Below are 24650 nucleotides of genomic sequence, written 5' to 3'. Positions count from 1 at the left end.
CCTGATATGTTTGATTTCCTTTTGTTCACTACTTTGAAGTCCTGAATGAGAAAAAAATGTATTGACACCTGGTATGAGGAATCCAACATCAGATTGAAGGCTTATTTTTTGCTCCTTTTTAAGTTGCTGGAAACGTTAGGTATCCAGCACAACTAGATCCCTGCTATTTTCTGATGAGCTCTACAAGCTATTTGTCAGAATTATTTTATGATAAATGAAGACATTCTACCTTGTCATCTTCTGAGAACAGGGTCTAAAAATAATTGGGGGAAAAAGGGAAATTAGAAAATATTTTGGACAATGCTTTATTCAGGTACTGAATTAACTCAAACTACGTTCATAAACTCAAACACACCTTCCAAAACGTAATCACAGTTTTTCTAATGTCTACCTGGTGACTTTAATGAAACAGTAATTTACGGATTCAAGATGTAATTGTGATAGGTACTTTGGTACCACTGTTAGATCCAAGAAAATGAGATTAGATCCATGACCCTTTCTTTAATGATAAACTTTGTCTATACAGTATTTAAATATCACCCCATGTTCATGGGAAATATGAATCTCTGGCACCAGGCAATAATCTAAACACTGTCTGAGGTATCTGAGGTAATGCTGTTTCAATTGAAAATATTTATACAGCCTCAAGACCGGAATAAGATCAAATCTCACTTGCAAAATGATTGAAGTATTATTTGAAGCAAGTAAGCATGTGTTTCAGAATTGAAGCATTAAGATCTGACAAACTAATCATGTACTCAAAGCTTTTCCTCTGCAATAAAGGCAGACATTTGATTTGCTAGTCACCCTGTCAGATCAATGCCATATTAGGATATTTTTAGAAATCTTCCACTTAAATTGTATTGTACAACAGAAAAAAAAGGCCAAGATGCTGGGACCAAATGGGATACATTGGGTCTCCAAAGGTGATTTTTTCCCCCTAGCTCACTTCCTACCTTTCGCTGCAAAACTAGAGAACTAGCTCCTCTGATCCTGAAAATAAAGGAAGATGCTTGTTTAATTCATATGTGGTCTTACTGAATGTTAGAAAACAAGATTTTACATTCGTGAAATGGAAGTTGATTTAGCCCAACCATTTACGCTGAACTTTGTGCACTATGATGTTCCTACAATCCCAGTAGAAAATGCCCCATTGATTATCTTCATTATTAACAAAGCAAAGTCAAAAATGTTCAAATAATGTAGTAGAGAAAATCGTGAAAACCTGAATTATAGACGCTTACCTTTTACACATGAATTTTTTGAAAACAAAGAAAATTAAACAAGCTGCATCTTATGCTTGATTTTTCAATACTGTGTTTCTACTATTTTAGACAAAACAAAAACAAGTTTCACAATTCATTATATTAGTAACAATTATCAATGTAAGTCAATTAATATTACAAAATTTAGATGCTGGCTCTAGAATGTTCACAAACAAGTGCTTATTAATGATTGTCAATTTTTGTTACAGTAATTATTAAACCCATCCCAAAATATTATTACAGCTAATAAAATTGGAATGCTGCAAGTTAACATTAGGTGATTTTGCCCTCCAGAAATTATTTCTTTAGTCCCCAGATGTTATCTGCAAAATCTTGTATTGTCTCCTCCTCCAAAGACAAAAGCTGTTTCAACATTGCCTGCAGTGCTTCTTTCACCATCTGGATTTCTCTTTGTAGATACTGTGGATGGTCATTAAGGATAAAACATGAAAGTGATTACCAGTTATTTTCAGCAGGATTTATTACTCAAAGTAATCCTCCCTCTTTTCTGCAGTAATGGTCTTTAATTAATAATGCAATCCACATCTTTACGTACAACTCCCTGTTATCCTGAAGAATCAATTCCGTGGAAATCTACCAGCTGATCTCTTCTTTCAACCATGTCTGTAATAGCACAATATCATACCCCCATGGGATAACCAGCGCGTTTATCTTTCAGAATCTTTGCATTAAAGTGGATGCAATAGAGCCTTTATTCCTTTGCTGTGTCTATCATACCCATGTACATTCAGCTTACCGGATAGTTTTCTTTCTTTATTTAACCACACATCTCCCATTGCATATCCGACTTCCCGACCCCTATCGCCAACCCCCCCCCCCCCCACCACCAACAATGCACATCCATTCTGTGTCCCATTCCCTTGCCAAATTAGTTTCAAAGCTCCCAGATAGCACAAGGAAATCCCCCGCAAGGACGCTGGTCCCATTCCAGTTCATATGCAACTCAACCAGCTTGCACAAGGTCCCAGAAAAGATGCCAGTGGTTCAAAAACTCTAGTGCCCTCCCTCCTTCTTTAGCCACATATTAAACTAAACTATACTCCAATTCCTTTACTTCCTAGCACGTCAAGTGAAGTAATTCAGTGATTTTAACCCAAATCTTGTTTTTTAAACTGCTACTCGGTTACCTAAATTCACGTTGCAATATCTCATCCCTTTTATAAAACTACTAGACCAAGTGGAACCATTGGGCCCATTCCTCAGAGGGGGGACAGGGAAGGGGAGAGGGTGCCACTCACCTCGGCCCCATGGCGCCAGCGCTACAGCCAGAGCGAGCCGTGGACCCAAAGGCCTCTCCTGTATTGGCCTAGGACCCTCACCCCCCCCCCCCCCACTCAATCCCCGTTATCCCCCCTCCTCCATACCCCACTTCCCCCTCCCCTCACACCACCCATACTCCCCACCATCCCTCAACCGGGGAATCAGTCAGAGCGGCAGCGGGAGGTGCGCACAAGATGGCGGAGCGGTAGGAGGAGAAGAAGTTGAGCAGCTGCCAATTTTGTCGGTCGTCGAAGCGGGCGCTGGAGGAGACGCGGAGGAGGAGGAGAAGAAGAAGCTGCCCATTGGGGGTTGCAGTCCGGTGATGGTCCGGGGCACTGGGCCCGGGCGGGAACTTGATAACGCCGTCGGTTGATGCAGGCGCTGGAGGAGACGGAGTGGAACAATGAGACGACGGGGACAACAACCATCTTCCTCCTGCTCGGAAACTCCCCCGGGACCAGGTGCGGGCGAAGGGGGAGAGGAAAGGGGGGAGGGAACCACTCACCCCGGCCCCGCCAATCGGGCGTTAAGCGGGAAATCGTAGCCAATCAATGGACCCCCACGTAGGGGGGAGCGGCAGGACCAAATCAGGATGACCAATCAGAGCGGGGAACGCTGGCGCTTCCCCCACGTCGGACCCGGACCAATTGGGCATCGAGTGGTGGTCGGAGCTGAAGACAAAATGGCAACCCTCCCCCAAATGCCCATGCGCCGGAGCTGAAGACAAAATGGCAACCCTCCCCCAACCGCGCTAATCCGGCGGACATCCGTTGGGCCCAAAGCTCTCCTGCATTGGTGTAGCATCCTCCCCGACTTCCCCCACTTCTTCTCACCCACTCCATCCCCCCTCAACCTCCCTTTTCACCCCCCCTTACCCACCATCCCCCTCAACCCCCCTTACCCCCCCCCCCCTCCTCCAGTCTTAGGGGCTCTCCGGCACTCCCCCCACTCACCCATTCTACCCCTCCTCCCTCCCCCCTCACCCACTCCATCCCCTCCCCCAAACTCACACTCCACCCCCCTCATTCACTCCACCCCCCTCCCTCCCTCATCCACTCCATCCCCCACTCACCCACTCCATCCCCCCTCCCCCACTCCATCCCCTCTCCCCCACTCACCCCCTCACCTACTCAACCCCCCCTCACCTACTCAACCCCCCCCCTCACCCACTCCATCCCCCCGCCCCCCCACTCCATCCCCCTCCCTCCCCCCTCACCCAGTCCTTCTTTCCTCACCATCCCCCTTCACCCACTCCATCCCCCCTCCACCCACTCCCTCCCCCCCCACCCACCCCCTCCCCACCCACTCCCTCCCCCCCCCACTCACCCACTCCCTCCCCCCACCCACTCCCTCCCCCCCCACTCACCCACTCCCCCCCACTCACCCACTCCCCCCCACTCACCCACTCCCTCCCCACTCACCCACTCCCTCCCCCCCCCTCACCCACTCCCTCCCCCCCACTCACCCACTCCCTCCCCCCCCCACTCACCCACTCCCTCCCCCCCCCACTCACCCACTCCCTCCCCCCCCCCACTCACCCACTCCCTCCCCCCCCCCACTCACCCACTCCCTCCCCCCCCCCCCACTCACCCACTCCCTCCCCCCCCCCCACTCACCCACTCCCTCCCCCCCCCCCCACTCACCCACTCCCTCCCCCGCTGAGTTACTCCAGCATTTTGTGTATCTTCGATTTAAACCAGCATCTGCAGTTATTTTTCCTACACATACTGCCATCATCTTGGCTGTAGTTGGTCTCCCCAGAAATATGTTCACTCCTACCATCTAGATTTTCACAGCAGTGTAAGGGATCTGTCAGGACATGAGGTTAGATTGTGGTAGTGTACTCTTCTACTGCTGTTGGTGGTTTACAGTACCTCATGGATGCCCAATATTGAACATATCTGTTGCGACTCTATAATAATCAGCATAAGAAACAACCAAAGATGGGTATTACTGGCCATAAGGACACAGTGGTGGGCATTCAATTACATAATTTCAATACAGTTAATTAACTGTATAAAATAGCTTATTGATTATTCAAATTCATGATGTTAATGACCAATTATAAACAAAGCCTTCATTTCAGTCAAAGCAGTACCATAATAGCTATCTGGATTGCATACACAGTTTGCTAAATAATATCTCTTACTGTTGAGTTTTTTAAAATTAATTTTCAACTATCTTAAACACAAACTACAATTAAATAAATTTTCTTTGAACAAAATACCATTAAGCTTTGAAGAATCATCGCCTGGCTAATTACAACATTAAGAGCTTTGGAAATCTTTCAAATATATTCCCAATACCAAAGTCAAAAACTGCAATTTTACAACAAAAGGATATGAGTGAGCCTGTCATCATGATTGTTTACTGCCACTTGCAACTGCTCTTCCAAACGTACCAGCCTGTCACTAATACCTTCACACTGTTCCCTTATGTCCACTGCAGAATCCTTATAGGCAACCTGCAAAAACAGAAAATGTAGTCTGAACAAATTGATTATTCTTAGAGGTACACTTTGAAATGTATCAAAAATGTGAAACTAAAAATAATTACAGATGCGCCATAATAAGTTTCTTTATAACAGGATGGACAGGCTTATAGAAATGATTACAGTTGATTACATGGTCTGAATTTGTAAGAATACAGATACAGATGTGATTTCCCTGGCTGATTACATGGTCTGAATTTATTTACAGAACCGATGTGGAGGTACTTGGCTTAGTACTGCTCCACATAATGCTGATTATTTCACTCTAGTTCTTCCAGCCCACACATTTATAGCTACGTACCCACTTGTATTTTAAAGTGACATCCACTTAGGTTGCATGCTGGGAACCTGACACAAAACCCTTTGCACTATGGTGCAATCTGTGTCTGGAAGCTGGTCCAAAATCATGCCCTTCACTGGCATTGTTCAAGTAATGAATCGCTTCAAAGCTCAGTGTGGAGAAACCGTGAAGGAAGGTGTTGAGTGAAAATTGCTGCTGTTCAGTGAAGAAATGTGCGGGTCGGGAGGAAGGTAGAGTGGTGAACCCTTGCCAGCACAGTAAGAGTGGGCCATTGCTGGAGACTGGGCAGCACCATCTCCATTCTCCAAACCACCTAGATCCTGTAATCTCTCTTTCATCATCAGCCACTGAATGTGATAGAACTGGTGTCACCTTATTTAGTTGGCTGCACAGCTCTCCCCAAGCCAGAAATTCTGCCATTGTAATAAGATCAAAGGCCAGCAACCACCAATGAGCATATTACTATAGAGAAATCTCTGGCAAAGATGAAATATATGTGGAAACAGTAATTTCTGAAAACAAGACCTTGGAGCAGCTATTGCAGTCTCCAACAATGGCCTGTAATTAGGGTGCAGCCCTGTCAAGCATCTCAACAAGGCTGCTCCTTTTACTGTGGTCTACCCAGCATTAGACGCATGGCGATTCACTGCTGAATTTGTGGCAGGTACACAGCTCAGCAGTGTGCAGGGTATTATGTCACACTTCTGGCAGAAATCCGCAGTAAAACACAGGATCTTACATTTTAAAAGATGAGTTTGGAATTTCTAAGAAAACAGAATGCATTTTAATCAATGAACTATTAATTACAAAATTAGATTGGATAGACTTTATTTGTGCTAACCACACATTGAAGCACTGGCAATTAAGTTCTACGTACTCACCTTTGACTGTGAACTTTTGGTGCTGAGAAAATATTTCATTCTTATCTACAAAATAAACATATAAAATACAATGGACATTTAAAGTGCTGCACGTAGGTTATATGAATTAAAGATAGACGAGGAACAAGATAACACATTTTAAGTGTGTTAAAGAATAGTTAAGGGAAAGACATAGCTTAGCTTATCTTAAAAGCTCTGTGAGAAGTACATTAAAGACATTGGAAGCAGGGAATGTTATGAAAACAAAGATTTATCCTCAAATGACATCGTTGTTGTGTTGTGCAAAGGTTCCGAAAATAAAATCCACTAAATTTCATTCTGTACATTATTTGACTGATAAAACTATCACTGTCATTTGATGCTGATTCTGCAAAGCATTAAAGGACCTCAGATGATTGTTCCTCATTACAGTAGAACAACAAGCTGATAAAATTTACTTAAGGACCATAAAGGGCAGTAAAGAACATTTTTGGCCTCAGGTTTTTGATACAACACCACCGAATGAGCATTTATTTAAACAGTCACTCTTCCAAATATAAGAGCTTATTTGTTATTTAGGTAACAATGAAATGAAGCTTGAAGGCTTATTTACACTCTCTTCCAGCGGGCAAGAGATACAGAAGTGTTGGAACGCATACCATATTCAGGAACAGTTTCTTCCCAGCTGTTATCAGGTAAATGAACCAGCCTATCCCAACTGGAGAGTGGTCCTGAGCTAACGTCTACCTCATTGCAGGCCCTGGGACCTTTAATCGGATACGTTATTCCCTTTATTCTGTACCTGTACACTATGGACGGCTTGATTGTAATCATGTATAGTCTTTCTGTTGACTGGATAGCACGCAACAAAAAAGCATTTCACAATACCTTGGTACACGTGACAATAAACGAAACTAAACAAGATGAGTTTAATTTGGCATCCTGTTAAGTAGACACTGTGGACCGAAGGGCCTAATCCTGTGCTGTTCTACGTTTATGCTTGCTAAATGATGTCATATAGAAATAATTTGGATTATCAATGGTAACCCAGGATAGAGATTCAAAAAAATTGTACAGAAAATAAATTAAACATAGAAACATTTAAAAATGTCTAAAAAGATTCTGCAAGATTAATTCACATTTGTCACAATATTTTACAAGACTTTCCTTATTCAAAAACTACGTGTGACAAATCTTTATAAATTATGGAGACAATAAAAGCTACCGATGCTGGAATCTTGCACTAAAAACAAACTGCTGAAGGAACTTAGTGGGTCAAACAGAATCTTTGGAGGGAAATGGACAGGCGATGTTTTGGATTGGGATCCTTCATCAGACTCATGAAGTAGAAGGGAGAAAGATGGTAGAAAGAGGCGAGAAGGGATCTGTGCTTGTATCCACCTATCAATTGCCAGTTCTTGTCCCTTGGCCCCTGCAGTCATCTCCCTCCTAAACAGATATGCCATTTTGGATACTGTTGGGGGAGATGGCTCATCAGGGGAAGGCGGCAGCAGCCAAGTTCATGGCACCGTGGGTGGCTCTGCGGCAAAAGAGGGGAGGAAAAAGAGTGGAAGGGCTATAGTGATAGGGGATTCAATTGTAAGGGGTATAGATAGGCGTTTCTGCGGCCGCAAATGAGACTCCAGGATGGTATGTTGCCTCCCTGGTGCAAGGGTCAGGATATCTCTGAGCGGCTGCAGAACATTCTGGAGGGGGAGGGTGAACAGCCAGTTGTCGTGGTGCACATTGGCACCAACGATATAGGTAAAAAACGGGATGAGGTCCTACAAGGTGAATTTAGAGAGCTAGGAGATAAACTTAAAAGTAGGACCTCAAAGGTAATAATCTCTGGATTACTACGAGTGCCACGTGCTAGTCAGAGTAGGAATAGGAGAACATTTCAGATGAATACGTGGCTTGAAAAATGGTGCAAGGGGGAGGGATTCAAATTTCTAGGACATTGGAACCAGTTCTGGGAGAGGTGGGACCAGTACAAACAGGACGGTCTGCAACTGAGCTGGAATGGAACCAATGTCCTTGGGGGAGTGTTTGCTAGTGCTGTCGGGGAGGATTTAAACTAATGTGGCAGGGGGATGGGAGCATGAGCAGAGAGACAGAGGGGTGTAAAATGAGGGTAGAAGCAATAGGTAGCAAGGTGAAAAGTAAAAGTGGAAGGCAGACAAATCCAGGGCAAAAATCAAAAAGGGCCACTTTTCAACATAATTGTATAAGGGGTAAGAGTGTTGTAAAAACAAGCCTGAAGGCTTTGTGTCTCAATGCAAGGAGTATATGTAATAAGGTGGATGAATTAAATGTGGAGATAGTTATTAATGATTATGATATAGTTGGGATTACGGAGACATGGCTCCAAGGTGACCAAGGCTGGGAGCTCAACATCCAGGGATATTCTATATTCAGGCGGGATAGACAGAAAGGAAAAGGAGGTGGGGTAGCGTTGCTGGTTAGAGAGGAGATTAAAGCAGTGGAAAGGAAGGACATTAGCTTGGAGGATGTGGAATCGATATGGGTAGAGCTGCGAAACACTAAGGGGAGTTGTGTACAGGCCACATAACAGCAGTAGTGAGGTTGGGGATGGCATCAAACAGGAAATTAGAAATGTGTGCACTAAAGGTGCAGCAGTTATAATGGGTGACTTCAATCTACATATAGATTGGGTGAACCAAATTGGCAGGGGTGCTGAGGAAGAGGATTTCTTGGAATGTTTGCGAGATGGTTTTCTAAACCAACATGTCGAGGAACCAACGAGAGAGCAGGCCATTCTAGACTGGGTATTGAGTAATGAGGAAGGGTTAGTTAGCAGTCTTGTTGTGCGAGGCCCCTTGGGCAAAAGTGACCATAATATGGTGGAATTCTTCATTAGGATGGAGAGTGACAAAGTCAATTCAGAAACAAGTGTTCTGAACTTAAAGAAAGGTAACTTTGAGGGTATGAGACGTGAATTGTCCAAGATAGACTGGCAATTTATACTTAAAGGGTTGACGGTGGAAGGCATTTAAAGATTGCATGGATGAACTACAACAATTGTTCATCCCAGTTTGGCAAAAGAACAAACTAGGAAAGGTAGTGCATCCGTGGCTAACAAGGGAAATCAAGGATAGAATTAAAACAAAAGATGAAGCATATAAATTTGCCAGAAAAAGTATCATACCAGAGGACTGGGAGAAATTCAGAGTCCAGCAGAGGAGGACAAAGGGCTTAATTAGGAAAGGGAAAATAGATTATGAGAGAAAACTGGCAGGGAACATAAAAACTGACTGCAAAAGCTTTTATAGATATGTGAAGAGAAAAAGACTAGTTAAGACAAATGTAGGTCCCTTGCAGTCGGAAACAGGTGAATTGATCATAGGGAACAAGGAGATGGCAGACCAATTGAACAACTACTTTGGTTCTGTCTTCACTAGGGAAGACATAAACAATCTGCCGGAAATAGCAGGGGACCGGGGATCTAACGAGATGGAGGAACTGAGGGTAATCCAGGTTAGTCGGGAAGTGGTGTTAGGTAAATTAAATGGATTAAAGGCCGATAAATCCCCAGGGCCAGATAGGCTGCATCCCAGAGTGCTTAAGGAAGTAGCCTCAGAAATAGTGGATGCATTAGTGATAATTTTTCAAAACTCTTTAGATTCTGGAGTAGTTCCTGAGGATTGGAGGGTAGCTAATGTAACCCCACTTTTTAAAAAGGGAGGGAGAGAGAAAACGGGGAATTATAGACCAGTTAGCCTAACATCGGTAGTGGGGAAAATGCTAGAGTCAGTTATTAAAGATGTGATAGCAGCAGATTTGGAAAGTGGTGAAATCATTGGACAAAGTCAGCATGGATTTATAAAAGGCAAATCATGCCTGATGAATCTTATAGAATTTTTCGAGGATGTAACTTGTAGAGTGGATAAGGAAGAACCAGTCGATGTGTTATATCTGGACTTTCAGAAGGCCTTCGACAAGGTCCCACATAGGAGATTGGGGTACAAACTTAAAGCACACGATATTGGTGGTTCAGTGTTGAGGTGGAGAGAGAATTGGTTGGCGGACAGGAAGCAAAGAGTAGGAATAAACGGGTCTTTTTCGGAATGGCAGGCAGTGACTAGTGGGGTACCGCAAGGCTCAGGGCTGGGACCCCAGTTATTTACAATATATATTAATGATTTGGACGAGGGAATTGAATGCAATATCTCTAAGTTTGCGGATGACACGAAGCTGGGTGGCAGTGTTAGCTGCGAGGAGGATGCTAGGAGGCTGCAGAGTAACTTGGATAGATTAGGAGAGTGAGCAAATGCATGGCAGATGCAATATAATGTGGATAAATGTGAGGTTATCCACTTTGGCGGCAAGAACAGGAAAGCAGAGTATTACCTGAATGGTGACCAATTAGGAAAAGGGGAGATGCAACGTGACCTGGGTGTCATGGTGCACCAGTCATTGAAAGCAAGCGTGCAGGTGCAGCAGGCAGTGAAGAAAGCGAATGGTATGTTAGCATTCATAGCAAGAGGATTTGAGTATAGGAGCAGGGAGGTTCTGCTGCAGTTGTACAGGGCCTTGGTGAGACCGCACCTGGAGTATTGTGTACAGTTTTGGTCTCCTAATCTGAGGAAAGACATTCTAGCCTTAGAGGGAGTACAGAGAAGATTCACCAGATTGATCCCTGGGATGGCAGGACTTTCATATGAAGAAAGACTGGATAGACTAGGCTTATACTCGCTGGAATTCAGAAGACTGAGGGGGGATCTTATTGAAACATATAAAATTCTTAAGGGGTTGGAGAGGCTAGATGCGGGAAGATTGTTCCCGATGTTGGGGAAGTCCAGAACCAGGGGTCACAGCTTAAGGATAAAGGGGAAGTCTTTTAGGACCGAGATGAGAAAACATTTCTTCACACAGAGAGTGTAGAATTCTCTGCCACAGAAGGTAGTTGAGGCCAGTTCATTGGCTATATTTAAGAGGGAGTTAGATGTGGCCCTTGTGGCTAAAGGGGTCAGGGGGTATGGAGAGAAGGCAGGTACAGGTTACTGAGCTGGATGATCAGCCATGATCATATTGAATGGCGGTGCAGGCTCGAAGGGCCAAATGGTCTACTCCTGCACCTATTTTCTATGTTTCTATGTTTCTATGCTTCCCTTCACCTCTTTCTTGTAGCTTTCTTTCATCTACTCCATGTCTGAAGAAGGGTCCTGACTCAAAATACCATTTGTCCATTTTTCTCCACAGACACTACCTGACCTGATGAGTTCCTCGAGTGGTTTGTATTTTGCTTCATAAATTATGCAAGTTCTGTAACTGAAGCAAAGAGTGGGGATAAATGGGTCCCTTTCGGAATGGCAGGCAGTGACCAGTGGGGTTCCGCAAGGTTCGGTGCTGGGACCCCAGCTATTTACGATATACATTAATGACTTAGATGAAGGGATTAAAAGTACCATTAGCAAATTTGCAGATGATACTAAACTGGGGGGTAGTGTGAATTGTGAGGAAGATGCAATAAGGCTGCAGGGTGACTTGGACAGGTTGTGTGAGTGGGCGGATACATGGCAGATGCAGTTTAATGCAGATAAGTGTGAGGTTATTCACTTTGGAAGTAAGAATAGAAAGGCAGATTATTATCTGAATGGTGTCAAGTTAGGAAGAGGGGATGTTCAACGAGATCTGGGTGTCCTAGTGCATCAGTCACTGAAAGGAAGCATGCAGGTACAGCAGGCAGTGAAGAAAGCCAATGGAATGTTGGCCTTCGTAACAAGAGGAGTTGAGTATAGGAGCAAAGAGGTCCTTCTACAGTTTTACCGGCCCCTGGTGAGACCGCACCTGGAGTACTGTGTGCAGTTTTGGTCTCCAAATTTGAGGAAGGATATTCTTGCTATTGAGGGCGTGCAGCGTAGGTTCACTAGGTTGATTCCCGGAATGGCGGGACTGCCGTATGTTGAAAGGCTGGAGCAATTAGGCTTGTATACACTGGAATTTAGAAGGATGAGGGGGGATCTTATTGAAACGTATAAGATAATTAGGGGATTGGACACATTAGAGGCAGGAAACATGTTCTCAATGTTGGGGGAGTCCAGAACAAGGGGCCACAGTTTAAGAATAAGGGGTAGGCCATTTAGAACGGAGATGAGGAAGAACTTTTTCAGTCAGAGAGTGGTGAAGTGTGGAATTCTCTGCCTCAGAAGGCAGTGGAGGCCAGTTCGTTGGATGCTTTCAAGAGAGAGCTGGATAGAGCTCTTAAGGATAGCGGAGTGAGGGGGTATGGGGAGAAGGCAGGAATGGGGTACTGATTGAGAGTGATCAGCCAGGATCGCATTGAATGGCGGTGCTGGCTCGAAGGGCTGAATGGCCTACTCCTGCACCTATTGTCTATTGTCTATAACTTGTTGGCAAAAAAAATTACCTTAGAGATCAAACTTGTTTGGGTGGAAGTACAAAATGGGCAACAACTCATCAGAAGCTAATTTCATATCTGGGTTGAGCAAAGATTGCAACTTTTAATTTTACATATACTTAATCCATTCATTAAAAATAGCTTCCCTCCACTCTTTCAGTCCAGAGGGTCATGATCCAGAACATCAACTGTCCCTTTTCTTCCACAGATGCTGCCTGACACAGAGTTCTTCCAGCACTTGCTTTCTGCTCCAGTTTCCAGTATCTGGAGTCTTTTGTGTCTCCAAAAACTAAACTACGCCTGCTTTACAATTTACAAACTTCTCAGTTTGTTCTGGCTTAATACTTCCTAATGCTATAGCAATTATTAGACAGTTAATCCTTCACTTTAATAGCTAGATTCTTCTGTACTATTTCAGACAATTTCTCAATTGACGACATTAAGTATTGGGGCTAGTTAGCTTTTTAACAATATGATAACCTATAATAAAAATGGACAAAATCAAATGCACCTGCAAATTATAGTGAGCTATTTAGATTGTCAGTTCAAATATTAATTTTGAAATTCAAATTTTTTTTTCTGAATTTATGCAGCAATTACATGGCATCATTCTAATCGTTCATTCCAAATTATTTCCAAATAATGTTATTCTATGTAGACAAATAGGGGGCGGGACTCATGTTAAAATCTTTGGTTAAATTATCCTACATGAATTTCCAGTTCAGGCAATTTCTCCACTGGAAGAGCAGGATCACAGATATCCTCTAAATGTAGAAAATAATAAAAATGCTTATGAGAAATACTATATTCAAAGTCGTTTAAAGACAACAACTACAAAAATACTGGATGGTATTAGTATTACCTTTGACTGTTTCTCACCTTCACTGATTTGGAATCTAGTAGGTTACTGGGAAGGTCAGCTTCTCCTTCAAAGGGACAGAAAGTGTACACTGCACAGCATGCAGGGCATAGAAAGAGGTCAGGGAATTAAAAAGAAAATTTCAGGTATTTAACATATACTGCTAAATGTCCAAGAGAAGAATCAAAATTAGATTCAATTATAAAATTGCTAATCGTCATGCAGAATCTAAACTGAGAATTGGCATGCAGTAGTGCAAAAATAAGGTAGGCTGTTAATTAAGTCAGTAGAAAGAAGAGAAAGGACTGTTGTCAAACACAGATGGAATAATGTTTGGATAAGGAGCAATGACATAGTTTTGCTTTTCAAAAACATACATAAAGTAAAAGTCTGTTAATGTGGCATGCTTCGAATGTTGGTGGTGCCAAACTGGTAAATTTTCTGGACTATTATATATTATTTGGATAGTGCATTATCAGATTCTTTTACTGTAAATATATGTAAAACTATTGTGGCTAAACTGAAAATTTGAAAGGACCACAATATTAAATTGGTTTCAAGTGGCAACAGGATTCTCTCTTCCGAAGAATTTATATTCCATTTTCTTCTAAATGTACCATAAACATGTTGCAATGACTCTTTATAAATCAAAAAGTTATAAGGGCATAATATATGGAAAATATCACTTGGCGAGAGATATTTTAAAATATGATTTCAGGTCACCAAATTAGTTGATGTTATTTAATTTATAAAAACTACATAGCTCCGTTACAAAAAAAACAGGCTAAGGAAATAGCCTGCAGCCATAGTAATGAGCTGCTGAGTAGGGGCAGGCTTTATATAAAATATCCTATTTTACTACCTTTTTAGTTCTTCCAATTTGATTAGTTGTGATATTTTCCTGAATTTGTTTCCCAAAACTCATAACATGAATGAAATACATTTGAATATATTACCGTTTCATTTTTTTTGTGTATTTTCATTCCCTAAATCTTATTAATCCATGGCATAATTGCCTAACATGTATTGAAGGCTGCAATGCCTTGCATTTTAACACAGCAGAAGGCTATCAGGTCCAGTTAAACAATCTTATTCCGTACCCCTTCTTATTTTCTCTTGCTGCTTATTTTCTCTCACACATCCATCACCTGGCCTTATCTTTTTGCCACATCTACATTAAGGGATCGTTTATAAGCAGTCAATTAACCAACCAGCAATTCCACATTTTCTGTTTTTTTGTTTGAGCTGAGGTTTTATTTTCAGATATTTGGTGGTGGAATAGGTAGAATTGCATCTCTCAAGTATTCAGTCACTGGCCAATTTTTATACAAAATTTTCCAGTGGTCTTTCCAACTTCCTTTGCTTTTCATCATGCTTCCAATATAGATGCTTTTAATTAAAGTAAAAATAATTTGATACATTCCAATCAGAGTGCTCTTTGAAAAGTTGCGACTGGTGCTAGTGGTCAAATCTTGCATACACAGACTATTCCTATATAAAGCAATTTAATTTAAAGTAACTTTGAGAATAACTGTAAATTTCAACTCAAAATAGTTATTTAAACTGAGTTGGTTTCATTGCTTTAAAAGTCATTCAAAATCATGCTTCTATCCAGGAAAACATATTATTCTCAAATACAATTTTATTTATACTGAGCATATAATTAACTAAAAAACACATATTCAAAGTTTAAATATTTGGGGAATGGATTTTTTTTAACTGCTGCAGTTAATTATTTTGAAGCATATGCGACAAACACCCTGTAAGCATTAAAAGATGCGTGTACACAATTTATTACAATGTTATTCTACAAATGGGATTTTGTTTTGCAAAGTGTGCAATGAGCTGGGAATTCAATGAAAATGTTTTATTTTGGGGACACTGTCAATAATTGTTTATAACAATCACACATCAGTCAAAAGAACTACTTTTAGTTATCATATATCCACAAGTACAAGGAAATTCAAGGACCAGATTCCCCAAGAAATCTGCTAAGTTTTCTGTGCTAGAACTAATCAGCTGTTATTGAATCTAACTGAGGCATTGCATTGTCAACCATCAATAAAATAACAACTGGAATACAGAAATCAGTAGTTACCTCACTTGAATCAATCTCTTTTTGATCTGGAACAAAGCACTGTACATTATGTCCATCTTGTTTACATGGAAAGACATCCCCTGTATCCTTAATATCTGAACATGCAACTTCAATGGCTTCATCTTCTTCACCTGTTCGGTACTCTTCCTCCTCACAGGCATGGTAACTGGGCTCTTTCAGGTGTAAACCTCTGATAAAAAGTTGACAGGTCTCCAAGTCCGCTTCCCACACTTTCTCAAATAAATGGGTTCCACAACTGAAACAAAAACCAGGGTAGTAATATTCTGTTAAAACTGTAAGTGATCTATTTATTGTTCAAAATACACCTGGTTAAATTACTTGTAAGGTATTTCTGTTTCTTTAATCAGTGGCATTAAGCATTAATGCAGGCACAGATTAAAAAAGTATCAGAAATCAATTTTAAACAATGAAGTAGCTTAAGTAATCAAAAATAAGATTATACTCTGGCAGAAGATTATAACAACCATTTTATTATACCAATATTGTATTATGAAATGCCGAATTAAATCATCTGGGAGCTTTCTTTCGTTCCATAGCAAAACTGTGTTATCCACGATAAAATTAATCAATAATTGATACTGGTGTCAAAGTAATTTTGAAGCAGAAAACATATAGGACTGGATTTTATCCATATAAACATTTGACTGCATTTTAAATATTTTTGTAGACATGCTGTTACTTAATTAGTTTTCTTAGTTATCCATTATAGCTTTACTAATACCAAGAAATGTACAAATCAAACTGGTACAAGTTAATACAGGTTTAGCTTGTTCTGAGTATCAGCATGGTTTTTTTAGTGATATTTTGTACATCTCGGAGCACAAGAAAAATGTTCTTCTATTTCCAGTTATTAGTTGATTCAGTTGCTTCTTATCAACTTGTACAACATTACAAATAACATGCAAGTCATGTTTGCAATCTCAAGCAGGGAACATAGGAACAGGGATAGGCCATTGTAGGTAAATCAAAATTATATGGGATAGTAAGTGTTAAATAGGGTCCAGAGATGCAAAGCAGCATAATCATATTAAACAAATGGGCTAGTAAGTAGTCAATGAAGATTAGATTAGGAAAATGTAGAATTCATTTTGATAGAAATAAACTATTAGCATTTTGAGCGATTCGGATGGTTGTGAAAAAAAGTCATGCAAGGCTTGGTTCTTTATTTCTCTTCCAATAAATGAATAGCCCAATTTAGAAACCACTTTCTATGAATATATTTTACCTACTAACAATGATAACATCAATAACAACTGGTGTCTGATGGAAGATAACGCTAAATAAAAGTTTTGTTTCATTATTCTCAAAGAGCTATGGGTGCTCAATCATTTGGTATATTCATGACTGGGACTAATCGAATTCTAACCTCTGAATAAAGGAAAAATAGAGATTATAAGAACACTTATACTTGCACATCAGACAGTGAAGGACAGGCTCATTAACTTCAGGAACTTTGTAGGAAGTGTCCAGTCTCTGGAATATTGCACTTTCCTCTTTTGAATACAAAAGATTTTAAGACAGTTGCACAGGATGGCAATCAATGTGAGATTTAAATTCTGGACAGCTGTTCAGTAAACAGGCCCTCCGAATACTGGTCTTGTAACCTAACAACAATACCGCACGCATACCTTTGTAAATGTTTGGGATCTTTGCCCGGACTGCTGGTTGAGCACCAGAACATTTCAGAATGAAATCAACTGATTTTTTTGGCACTCTAAGAATCAAATGATCTTGGGATCAGATGGGAAAGATTATGAGATTGAGAACTGGATGTCAGATCAGGCTCAAAGTATTCTTGTTCCTTTCGGTTTAATTTAACATATTTCATTCCAAAGTGTGAAGCTTTCCTTTGTAATCCAAATACAAGAAAGATATTAATCCCAATATTATATTCCCACGATAAATTAGATTCTGATCATTTACACACAAACTCTAAAACATTTATAGCATGTAAGAATTTGAACCTTTATCTTACATTTACACAATGATAGGACCAAAATAAGGAAATCATAAATATTCAAAAATATTTTGAAAATTTCATACATGAAAATTGAATTATTTTTCCTGCAATAATTCTGCAACATTTCAGTTGTCATACTTCCATGCTAGTCACTTCTTTCACACTAATACAAGTAAACATTGATCACTGCATCTTGTGCTTGTTTCCAGCAATTATACTAAAAGAAATGCTCATATTAAACATAAATCTAGTTTGCGAGCAGAGTATTGCACTAGAATAGAATAGAATAGCCTTTATTGTCATCCAAAAACATGTTTTTGGACGAAATTACATTACCCGCAGTCAACAATGAGAGCCAATTAAAAAATAGCAATAAAACACACAATCACAAAACCAACACAAAACAAAAAACATCCATCACAGTGAGTATCCTCCAGTCCCTCCTCGCTGTGATGGAAGGCCAGAATGTCTTTCTCTTCCTTCCGTCTTCTTCCACAGTCAGGCAGTCGAACTTGCCACGTCGGGGCTCCCGACATTGAAGCCCCTGCCAGGCGGTGGGAAATCCCGCGGCCTATTCCAGGCGGTGCCGGACGGTGAAAGGTCCGCAGCGGGCCGACCCAAGCCCCGCGATTCGGGTGGACGAAGACGCTGCTACTGCTGGAGCTCCCGAAGTCAGCCCCCACCCAGAGACCTGCAAGCTTCCGACGTCCACAGGGCCCGCAGCCCAAGCCTCCAAAGGCGAGTCACAGCCGCACTCGCAGCGCCACCACAGCCTCCGAAGACAGCCAGCTCCGCAGGTGGCGAGTACAGTCCGCGGGTTCTGCGAACCAGAGCCCCAGATGGTCCAGCTGGAGGCCGCCAGCTCCAGGTGTTTGGCCGATGGTAGGCCGCAGCGTGAACGGAGACACGACCCAGAAAAAAGGTCGCGTCTCCATTCGGAAGAGACATTTTTTTAATAGTTCCCCCCCACCCCCACAACCACAAAAAAATACTACATCCAAACACTACAATTAAGGCACTACATGGGCTGCGCAATATAATATTCTGTTGATAATCAAAACTACTTATTCTTTCTAAGGCAGCAAGTGAGGCTTTGTATTTTGTAGGCTAAACCAGGGCAGGACTTGCACAGTAAATGATAGAGCCTTAAAGAGTGTTGTAGAACAAAGAGACCTAGTGTTGCAGGCACATGGTTCCCTAAGTGGCTAAGCAGGATGGCGAAGATGATGTCTGGCACACTTGCCTTAAGAGGTGGGGCATGTTACAACTGTACAAGTTGTTGATGAGACCATACTTGTTGTGTCTGTGCAGTTCTATCACTCAGCCAGAGCAATAATATTATTAAGCTGGAAAGGGTGGAAAGAAGATTCACAAGGATGGTACTGGGACTAAAGGATTTGAGTTATCAGGAGGGACTGGATAGTCCAAGGCTTTTTTTCCTGGAGCGTAAGAGGTTAAGAAGTGACATTATGGAGGTATATAAAATCATGAGGGGCTCAGATAAGGTGGATGGTCGCAAATGTTTCCCAAGGTAGGGAAGTCTAAAAATAGGGATCATAGATTTAAGGCGAGAGGGAACAGATTTAAAGGGACCTTTTTCACACAGAGAATGGCTGGTATATGGAACAAGCTTCCCAAAGAGGCTGAAGATGTGGGTAAAATTACAATGTTTTAAACAGATATGAATGAAAGAATAAATTTATTGGCCGTATGTGCATTTACAAAGAATGTGCCTTGGTGCTCTGCTCACAAATGATAACACAAACATACAGTTAACAATACATACAGCTAACAGTATAGATGGATAGGAAAGATATGAAGGAAAATGTGCCAAACACAGGCAAATGGAACCAGCTCAGATAGACATCTTGGTTGGCATGGACCAGTTGAGCCAAAGAGCCTGTTTTGTGTTGCATAACTCTATGACAATTTTCTATTCAGCTCTGCAATCAACTATAAATATTCAGCTCATTGTCAATTGTAATTGTAATTGTTTATTTATAGAAATGGTCTAACTCAAATTGTGCATAAATATAGATTACAAAAATAAAATTGTGCTCAAACCTAAATTTTAATCAAAATTCAAATATTTGATGGATACCCTTACCTATGAAGTTTGTCTTCCAGAAATGCCATATATTTAATAATGCTTTCTCTCTGGTTATTCTCTGTAATTGAAAGCAAAGTAAACAAATGCAGTAATATTTATTAGCATTTAATAGATCTTTGGCAAACCTAGTAATAAGACTTTTGTATATTTGTTGGTTGTTAGTTCAAAGCAAGGCAAGCAATCTTACAGTTCTGCACAGCCAGAAAGGAAAACAGCCTGCAATCAGAGAGAGCGGTTTCGAATCAGGTCTAAAATTGTCCCTTTGGTTCATTTAAATATCTGGGCAGCTGCTGCTGGGCAGCTCCATGATCTTCTTGGGTCTCTCCTGGAATTGTCAGAAATTTTATGGTTTTGACTCGTAGATAACTTAATAAATAAAGACAATAGACAATAGACAATAGGTGCAGGAGTAGGCCATTCAGCCCTTCGAGCCAGCACCGCCATTCAATGCGATCATGGCTGATCATTCTCAATCAGTACCCCGTTCCTGCCTTCTCCCCATACCCCCTCACTCCGCTATCCTTAAGAGCTCTATCCAGCTCTCTCTTGAAAGCATCCAACGAACTGGCCTCCACTGCCTTCTGAGGCAGAGAATTCCACACCTTCACCACTCTCTGACTGAAAAAGTTCTTCCTCATCTCCGTTCTAAATGACCTACCCCTTATTCTTAAACTGTGGCCCCTTGTTCTGGACTCCCCCAACATTGGGAACATGTTTCCTGCCTCTAATGTGTCCAATCCCCTAATTATCTTATATGTTTCAATAAGATCCCCCCTCACCCTTCTAAATTCCAGTGTATACAAGCCTAATTGCTCCAGCCTTTCAAAATACGACAGTCCCGCCATTCCGGGAATTAACCTAGTGAACCTACGCTGCACGCCCTCAATAGCAAGAATATCCTTCCTCAAATTTGGAAACCAAAACTGCACACAGTACTCCAGGTGCGGTCTCACCAGGGCCCGGTACAACTGTAGAAGGACCTCTTTGCTCCTATACTCAACACCTCTTGTTATGAAGGCCAACATTCCATTGGCTTTCTTCACTGCCTGCTGTACCTGCATGCTTCCTTTCAGTGACTGATGCACTAGGACACCCAGATCTCGTTGAACATTCCCTCTTCCTAACTTGACACCATTCAGATAATAATCTGCCTTTCTATTCTTACTTCCAAAGTGAATAACCTCACACTTATCTACATTAAACTGCATCTGCCATGTATCCGCCCACAACCTGTCCAAGTCACCCTGCAGCCTTATTGCATCTTCCACACAATTCACACTACCCCCCAGCTTAGTATCATCTGCAAATTTGCTAATGGTACTTTTAATCCCTTCATCTAAGTCGTTAATGTATATCGTAAATAGCTGGGGTCCCAGCACTGAACCTTGCGGTACCCCACTGGTCACTGCCTGCCATTCCGAAGGGACCCATTTATCCCCAGTCTTTGCTTTCTGTCTGTCAACCAATTTTCTATCCATGTCAGTACCCTACCCCCAATACCATGTGCTCTAATTTTGCCCACTAATCTCCTATGTGGGACCTTGTCGAAGGCTTTCTGAAAGTCGAGGTACACCACATCCACTGACTCTCCCCTGTCAATTTTCCTAGTTACATCCTCAAAAAATTCCAGTAGATTTGTCAAGCATGATTTCCCCTTCGTAAATCCATGCTGACTCGGAATGATCCTGTTACTGCTAACCAAATGCTCAGCAATTTCTTCTTTTATAATTGACTCCAGCATCTTCCCCACCACTGATGTCAGACTAACTGGTCTATAATTACCCGTTTTCTCTCTCCCTCCTTTCTTAAAAAGTGGGATAACATTTGCTATCCTCCAATCCACAGGAACTGATCCTGAATCTATAGAACATTGAAAAATGATCTCCAATGCTTCCACAAGACCTCGCAAAAGGAGTAAGTTACATGCCACTACCTCAATACTGGTACATTAGCTTTGTTTATTCTCAATTCTATTTTGTCATGACATAATTGACTGACAGATTGGCATATTTTAACATCCGACCTATTTGGCCAAGACCACAAAAGATAGAGAGGAAGTGTGATCGAAATTAGTCACAGTGGACTGACAAACTTAAACACGTCCATCTCAGGGCCAAAGAGCTATTTGCATTCACAGAGCTGGTTGCAGATACCGAGCTGCTCACAAATACTCAGTTGATAATGTACTCAGGAAATTCCTCCTATCAACCATCTGGTTCTTGAACCACCCCCAGATAATTCTATCCAAGCACTGAACCATTAGGGAATTTTGACTTCTATAGTTGATCCATATATTTTTAGACATATGTAGTCCAACTGTTTTATAGATGCTGAAAAACTAATTCAAATAAAAATCACAGATGAATCAGTTTGATAACATTCCATTGAACCTAGAATCAAGAAATGGTTTAAACAAAATTCTGAGGAAGGAATCTCTTTGCATGCATGCTTTTCTAAAATATTTTTTTCTTAATAAACTGATTAATACTGAAAATACATTTTTTTCCTAGAAACTCCAGTGGATGATGCTGTCTCAAGCACGCCGTCTGGTAAAGCATCCATTGCTTCAGCAGCTCTCTAAAGTCATTTCTCCATGATCTTTTTTTCTACACTTTGTGACCATTTAACATCTGTGACTTGTGTATCCAATCGAAACTTTGTAGGATGTGCTATTGCTGCATTATACATTCCAAACCGTTTTGTAACTTCTCAACTTTGCTGAAATTTATAATGACATCATTCCCAAAGCAGGTGGTATCAAATGCAATAAAACTCAATTTGTTTAGATTTAACACCACATGATTGTTTGCTTTAAATTTACAAATCCAGTGCACAACTTGAGTCATAGAATAGTGTTTGATCTATTTAAGTTATTTCCTCTTTCCCCCCTCGTGATGTCAAGTGGTCAGAAAGATATTGTTTAAAAACAATGAAAGATTCTGCATCTGTCATTCTTTCATAGTATAATGTCCCAGATCCTCAATGGGCTCTAAATGGAATGCCTGTTTCCTCAAGTTACAGTGCACTCCATAATGTTTGGGACAAAGACCCATCATTTATTTATTTGTCTCTGTACTCCACAATTTGAGATTTGTAATAGAAAAAAAAATCACATGTGGTTAAAGTGCACATTGTTAGATTTTATTAAAGGCCATTTTCAACATTTTGGTTTCACCATGTAGAAATCAGCTGTGTTTATACATAGTCCCCCCATTTCAGGGCACCATAATGTTTGGGACACATGGCTTCACAGGCGTTTGTAATTGCTCAGGTGTGTTTAATTGCCTCCTTAATGCAGGTATAAGAGAGCTCTCACCACCTAGTTTTTCCTCCAATCTTTCCATTACCTTTGGAAACTTTAATTGCTGTTTATCAACACGAGGACCAACGTTGCGCTAATGAAAGTCAAAGAAGCCATTACGAGACTGAGAAACAAGAATAAAACTGATAGAGATATCAGCCAAACCTTAGGCTTAGCAAAATCAACTGTTTGGAACATCATTAAAAAGAAAGAGAGCACTGGTGAGCTTACTAATCGCAAAGGGACTGGCAGGCCAAGGAAGACCACAGTTGATACAGAAGAATTCTCTCTATAATAAAGAAAAATCCCCAAACACCTGTCCGACAAATCAGAAACACTCTTCAGGAGTCAGGTGTGGGTTTGTCAATGACCACTCTCTGCAGAAGACTTCATGAACAGAAATTCAGAGGCTACACGGCAAGATGCAAACCACTGGTTAGCCACAAAAATAGGATGGCCAGGTTACAGTTTCCCAAGAAGTACTTTAAAGAGCAACCACAGTTCTGGAAAAAGGTCTTGTGGACAGATGAGAGATTAGCTTATATCAGAGTGATGGCAAGAGCAAAGTATAGAGGACAGAAGGAACTGCCCAAGATCCAAAGCATACCACTTCATCTGTGAAACACGGTGGTGGGGGTGTTATGGCCTGGGCATGGATGGCTGCTGAAGGTACTGGCTCACTTAACTTCATTGATGGTAGTAGCATAATGAATTCTGGTGCATAGACACATCCTATCTGCTCAAGTTCAAACAAATACCTCAAAACTCATTGGCTGGCGGTTCATTCTACAGCAAGACAATGATCCCAAACATACTGCGAAAGCAACCAAAGAGTTTTTCAAAGCTAAAAAATGGTCAATTCTTGAGTGGCCAAGTCAATCACCCAATCTGAACCCAATTGAGCATGCCTTTTATATGCTGAAGAGAAAACTGAAGGGTACTAGCCCCCAAAACAAGCATAAGCTACAGATGGCTGCAATACAGGCTTGGCAGAGCATCACCAGAGAAGACACCCAGCAACTGGTGATGTCCATGAATCGCAGACTTCAAGCAGTCATTGCATGCAAAAGATATGCAACAAGATACTAAACATGACTACTTTCATTTACATGACATTGCTGTGTCCCAAACATTACGGTGCTCTGAAATGGGGGGATTATGTATAAACACTGCTATAATCTGTACATAGTGAAAACAAAATGTATAAAAATGGCCTTTATTAAAATCTGACAATGTGCACTTTAACCACATGTGATTTTTTTCTATTACAAATCTCAAATTGTGGAGTACAGAGGCAAATAAATAAATGATGGGTCTTTGTCCCAAACATTATGGAGGGCACTGTACCTCTAATTATTCTACTGGTTAAATTAAATTTACATCACCTCATGACTGACCGAAGCAAAAAAAGTTACACATTGTTCATAATTCTTGGACTCGCATAATTTTATAAGCTTTAATAAAAACTACTTCCAGTTTCCTTTGTTCAAAAGAAAACACATCCAATCAAATTGGTCAATCTTCATAACTATAATTCTCTAGCCACAACGTGACTATAAATTTATTTTGTTTTTTCTAGTTATTTCACATTCTTCCTAATGTGTAATCATTGTACCATCATAACCCCTCACTTGTTCTATTCCTCAGACAATGAAGACAGGAATCCCAAATGTCCTTATTTACCTTATCTCCTGCTAATTAAGGATTTGTGGCCATTCACT

General features: G+C 41.1%; 1 protein-coding gene across 1 annotated transcript in view; it reads right to left on the bottom strand.

Annotated features, from left to right (window-relative positions):
• Positions 1–4872: 4872 nt before the first annotated feature.
• Positions 4873–24650, bottom strand: part of LOC144593899 (disrupted in schizophrenia 1 protein-like) — a 44883-nt gene continuing 25105 nt past the window's right edge. The window contains exons 10-13 of the mRNA XM_078400030.1: positions 19626–19686; positions 15538–15793; positions 6220–6264; positions 4873–5010 (exon numbers count right to left, since the gene is read on the bottom strand). Of these exons, the coding sequence (XP_078256156.1) occupies positions 4873–5010; positions 6220–6264; positions 15538–15793; positions 19626–19686 (500 nt within the window). The remainder of the gene's footprint in view (positions 5011–6219; positions 6265–15537; positions 15794–19625; positions 19687–24650) is intronic.

Source organism: Rhinoraja longicauda, chromosome 5 (assembly GCF_053455715.1).
Source record: "Rhinoraja longicauda isolate Sanriku21f chromosome 5, sRhiLon1.1, whole genome shotgun sequence".
Lineage (NCBI taxonomy): Eukaryota > Metazoa > Chordata > Chondrichthyes > Rajiformes > Arhynchobatidae > Rhinoraja > Rhinoraja longicauda.
This window is presented reverse-complemented; position numbering and strand designations above follow the sequence as displayed.